This window comes from Staurois parvus, unplaced genomic scaffold (genome assembly GCF_062004578.1).
Source record: "Staurois parvus isolate SC_StPar_1 unplaced genomic scaffold, SC_StPar_1.0 ptg002072l, whole genome shotgun sequence".
Lineage (NCBI taxonomy): Eukaryota > Metazoa > Chordata > Amphibia > Anura > Ranidae > Staurois > Staurois parvus.
Genome location: NW_028319868.1, coordinates 86,487 through 91,848, shown reverse-complemented (window position 1 = coordinate 91,848; position 5,362 = coordinate 86,487). Strand labels below are relative to the sequence as shown.

The 5,362-nt window shown below is 50.2% G+C and overlaps 1 protein-coding gene across 1 annotated transcript; it reads left to right on the top strand.

The window, feature by feature from the left end:
- The first annotated feature begins 488 nt into the window (after positions 1-488).
- LOC149432871 (acrosin-like) lies at positions 489-4,602 on the top strand. The gene is made up of 4 exons (XM_089664851.1): positions 489-717; positions 810-1,075; positions 1,244-1,389; positions 4,346-4,602. Exons 1-4 carry the CDS (start codon positions 518-520, stop codon positions 4,508-4,510), a joined length of 777 nt encoding a protein of 258 aa, XP_089520977.1. The 5' UTR covers positions 489-517; the 3' UTR covers positions 4,511-4,602.
- Positions 4,603-5,362: the final 760 nt, after the last annotated feature.

Here is a 5,362-nt window from a genome sequence, read left to right as displayed (position 1 = left end):
GTGGTGGGTTCTGGGTGATCTTGGAGGGGAGGGGTGATCGGCTCAGGGTGGGGGGATGGGCATTCTTACCCAATATGGCCGCACACGGTGCCATGTTGTTGTAGCCCTTCAAGTCGGCCATATTGTGGTAGACGCACGAGGTTGTTCAGGGTGGGTTCAGTCAGGTAAAAGCCGGTGGTGGGTTCTGGGTGATCTTGGAGGGGAGGGTTGATCGGTTCAGGGTGGGGGGATGGGCGGTCTCACCCAATATGGCCGCACACGACGCCATGTTGTTGTAGCCATTCAAGTTGGCCATATTGTGGTAGACGCACGAGGTTGCGGTTAGAGGTTGTTCAGGGTGCGTTCAGTCAGGTAAAAGCCCGGTGGTGGGTTCTGGGTGATCTTGGAGGGGTGATCGGTTCAGGGTGGGGGGATGGGCGGTTGATCTGGGGTCACCTGTATCGGTAATACAATGTGTCACCGGTGCGCCTCCAACCTTTTACCTGCAGCTCCGGCACCCACCTGCGGCCTGCGCCCCATGATGGACAACCCCTTCAGCGCGGCCGGCTCCCGCATCGTCGGCGGCCATGACGCTTTGCCCGGATCTTGGCCTTGGCTGGTGAGCTTACAACAACCCCTGGACTACGAAGGACAAGATTTCGGCCACACGTGCGGCGGCTTCCTCGTCAACCAATGGTGGGTCCTGACCGCCGCCCACTGCTTCAAAGGAGTCGGCAGGTGAGCGAATATTTCTCTTTTTTTTTTGAGGAAAGATACAATGTGACCCTTCAGATGCGATTGTTAATCCCCGCCTCCCGGCATCTCCCCAGCGACTACCTCCAATGGCGGCTGGTGCTGGGGGCCCGCCAACTCTCCGACCTAGGACCGGAAACCGAGGTCAGACGGATCGCCAGGAAGATCGAACACAAAGGATACAACCCGCAGACCGAACAAAACGACATCGCCCTCCTGCTCCTGGACCGCGCCGTCAAGCACAGCGACTACATTCAGCCGGCCTGCCTCCCCCGCAGAGACACCATCACCGAACATCTGACCGAATGTTACATCGCCGGATGGGGCGCCACCAGCGAGGATTGTAAGTGTGACATCACACGGTACAATCTCATTGTACAATCTGGGTTCACGTTGCATAGAGATCGTACAATCAGGTTGGAACGTGTGGAGGCGGCTTCATTGATTGAGGTTTGTGGTTGAAGATCTGAGATAACGACCAATCAGTGGCTTGGCATTTTCTTCCACGCAGCGGGCGTTCCGGTGGACATCCTCCAGGAGGCTCAGGTGCACCTCATTGACGTGAAGAAGTGCAACAGTAGCAGCTGGTACAACGGCGCTGTTGGGAAGTACAATCTGTGTGCCGGATACGAGAGAGGAGGGATCGATAGCTGCCAGGTATGGGGCGTCATCGTTATTTTCTGATCAAGGAATCGGACACGCCCACATTTTAGCCACGCCTAGAGAGCTATAGCTGAAAGGGTTGTAAGTATTTAGCCACGCCCTAGAAGAACCACACATTCACTTTTTAGCCACGCCTACAGATCTATACCAGAAAGGGTTGTAAGTATTTAGCCACGCCCTAGAAGAACCACACATTCACTTTTTAGCCACGCCTACAGATCTATACCAGAAAGGGTTGTAAGTATTTAGCCACGCCCTAGAAGAACCACACATTCACTTTTTAGCCACGCCTACAGTGCTTTACCTGAAAGGGTTGTAAGTATTTAGCCACGCCCTAGAAGAACCACACATTCACTTTTTAGCCACGCCTACAGAGCCATACCAGAAAGGGTTGTAAGTATTTAGCCACGCCCTAGAAGAACCACACGTTTACTTTTTAGCCACGCCTACAGAGATATACCAGAAAGGGTTGCAAGTATTTAGCCACACCCTAGAAGAACCACACGTTCACTTTTTAGCCACGCCTACAGTGCTTTACCTGAAAGAATTGTAAGTATTTAGCCACGCCCTAGAAGAAGCACACATTCACTTTTTAGCAACGCCTACAGAGATATACCAGAAAGGGTTGCAAGTATTTAGTCACGCCCTAGAAGAACCACACGTTTACTTTTTAGCCACGCCTACAGTGCTTTACCTGAAAGGGTTGTAAGTATTTAGCCACGCCCTAGAAGAAGCACACATTCACTTTTTAGCCACGCCTATAGAGCCATACCAGAAAGGGTTGTAAGTATTTAGCCACACCCTAGAAGAACCACACGTTCACTTTTTAGCCACGCCTACAGAGATATACCAGAAAGGGTTGCAAGTATTTAGCCACACCCTAGAAGAATCACGCATTCACTTTTTAGCCACGCCTACAGAGATATACCAGAAAGGGTTGTAAGTATTTAGCCACGCCCTAGAAGAACCACACATTAACTTTTTAGCCACGCCTACAGTGCTTTACCTGAAAGGGTTGTAAGTATTTAGCCACGCCCTAGAAGAACCACACATTCACTTTTTAGCCACGCCTACAGTGCTTTACCTGAAAGGGTTGTAAGTATTTAGCCACGCCCTAGAAGAACCACACATTCACTTTTTAGCCACGCCTACAGAGCCATACCAGAAAGGGTTGTAAGTATTTAGCCACTCCCTAGAAGAACCACACATTCACTTTTTAGCCACGCCTACAGATCTATACCAGAAAGGGTTGTAAGTATTTAGCCACGCCCTAGAAGAACCACACATTCACTTTTTAGCCACGCCTACAGTGCTTTACCTGAAAGGGTTGTAAGTATTTAGCCACGCCCTAGAAGAACCACACATTCACTTTTTAGCCACGCCTACAGAGCCATACCAGAAAGGGTTGTAAGTATTTAGCCACGCCCTAGAAGAACCACACGTTCACTTTTTAGCCACGCCTACAGTGCTTTACCTGAAAGAATTGTAAGTATTTAGCCACGCCCCCAAAGAACCACGCATTCACTTTTTAGCCACGCCTACAGAGCTATACCAGAAAGGGTTGTCAGTATTTAGCCACACCCTAGAAGAACCACACATTCACTTTTTAGCCACGCCTACAGAGATATACCAGAAAGGGTTGCAAGTATTTAGCCACACCCTAGAAGAACCACACGTTCACTTTTTAGCCACGCCTACAGAGCTATACCAGAAAGGGTTGTAAGTATTTAGCCACACCCTAGAAGAACCACACATTCACTTTTTAGCCACGCCTACAGAGCTATACCAGAAAGGGTGTAAGTATTTAGCCACGCCCTAGAAGAACCACACATTCACTTTTTAGCCACGCCTACAGAGCTATACCAGAAAGGGTTGTAAGTATTTAGCCACACCCTAGAAGAACCACACATTCACTTTTTAGCCACGCCTACAGAGATATACCAGAAAGGGTTGTCAGTATTTAGCCACGCCCTAGAAGAACCACACATTCACTTTTTAGCCACGCCTACAGAGATATACCAGAAAGGGTGTAAGTATTTAGCCACGCCCTAGAAGAACCACACATTCACTTTTTAGCCACGCCTACAGAGCTATACCAGAAAGGGTGTAAGTATTTAGCCACGCCCCAGAAAAAGCACACAACCACAATGCTATAGCTAAAAGGTCCTTCAGTAATTGGCCACAACCCAGAAGAACCGTACACAGATTTTTGGCCACACCTACAGTTATTTAAATGAAAGATCTGGTTTTACTGGGCCACAGAAGAACCTCACATGAACATTTTCGACACACCCATAAGACCACACACCAACATTTAGACCACACCCACAAGGTTTTAACTGAAAGGTCAGTCAGTATTTGGCCACACCCCAGAAGAACTAAAAACCTGCACTATAACTAGACCCACAAGGTTTTAGCTAAAAGGTCATTCTGTCTCTAGCCACTCCCCAGAAGGACCACACACCAACCGTTAGACCACACCCACAAGGTTTTAACTGAAAGGTCAATCGGTATTTGGCCACACCCCAGAAGAACCAGACACCTTCCTTTTGGTCACAGCTGTGGTACTTTAGCTGGAGATCTTTAAGTAATTAGCCACTCCCCAGAAGAACCGAACCACTCAGTTTGGCCACACCCAGGGGCGGACTGACAACTCATGGGGCCCCCGGGCAATAGGGGATCATGGGGCCCCTGTGTCCTTGCCCAAACTCAAAAAAGCCTATGAAAAAGGTACCAGGGGCATCTGACGGGGCCCCCTACTGACCCGAGTTTCTAAATGGCCAGTCCGCCCCTGGCCACACCTACAGCTCTGTAGCTGAAAAGTCCATCCGTATTTAGCCACGCCCCAGAAGGACCACACACCCACCGTTTTCTAGGTCGTATGTCAGTTGCAGACCCCCCCCCCCCCCTCAGTTTTACCAAATTAATCTCTTTTTCTGGTTGCCTTTAGGGTGACAGCGGCGGACCCCTTATGTGTCGGAGACCCCAAACAAAGACCTTCTCCGTTGTGGGAATCACAAGCTGGGGATACGGCTGTGCTCAGGCGCGGAGCCCCGGGATCTACAGCTCAGTGCAGTTCTTCCTGGACTGGATTGTTACAACCATAGGAGGGTAGTCCTGGTGACACCGAAGATTGGAGGTTCCGGAACCCTCACAGGGTCCAACCGACATCCTCATCCCCAATAAAACTGTACATACGTGTGTTAAGCCACGCCTCCCCGCGGTCAGTTTTATTCACTCGTATTTTTTATGTGATTTTTAATATTTTATTATAGACCTTCAAATATCATATGTTAGTGTTTCCAGGATCCCCGCCCACATGATCCCCGCCCACCTCGCCCACATGATCCTCGCCCACATGATCCCAACACTCTTCCTCCATTTGTTTCCTTCAAGATGAGATCAGTAGATTGGTTCAAGCCCAAATCCCAACTTTTCCCTGCAGTACCTCTTCCCAGCCACAAGATGCCCTCAGTCCTCAACATGGAAAACTGGGAACATGAGTGAGTCATGGGCCCGCCCCCTGAGTGGGTGTCAGCAGACCACCCAGCAATGTAAAGGGGTCCAGAACAATGACACCCTGACACTTGGGGACCCCAGAACAATGACACCCTGACACTTGGGGGTCCTTGTACAATGACACCCTGACACTTGGGGGGCCAGAACAATGACACGCTGACACTTGGGGGTCCTTGAACAATGACACCCTGACACTTGGGGGTCCTTGAACAATGACGCCCTGACACTTGGGGTCCAGAACAATGACATCCTGACACTTGGGGGTCCAGAACAATGACACCCTGACACTTGGGGACCCCAGAACAATGACACCCTGACACTTGGGGGGCCAGAACAATGACACCCTGACACTTGGGGGTCCTTGAACAATGACGCCCTGACACTTGGGGTCCAGAACAATGACACCCTGGCACTTGGGGGTCCAGATCAATGACACCCTGGCACTTGG

Excerpts from the sequence above, each read along its gene's own strand:
- LOC149432871 (XM_089664851.1), top strand. The coding sequence starts at position 518 with ATGATGGACAACCCCTTCAGCGCGGCCGGCTCCCGCATCGTCGGCGGC. Across the intron at positions 1,076-1,243 it reads GGGCGCCACCAGCGAGGATT|CGGGCGTTCCGGTGGACATC; the intron begins GTAAGTGTGACA and ends TCTTCCACGCAG. Across the intron at positions 1,390-4,345 it reads GAGGGATCGATAGCTGCCAG|GGTGACAGCGGCGGACCCCT; the intron begins GTATGGGGCGTC and ends GGTTGCCTTTAG.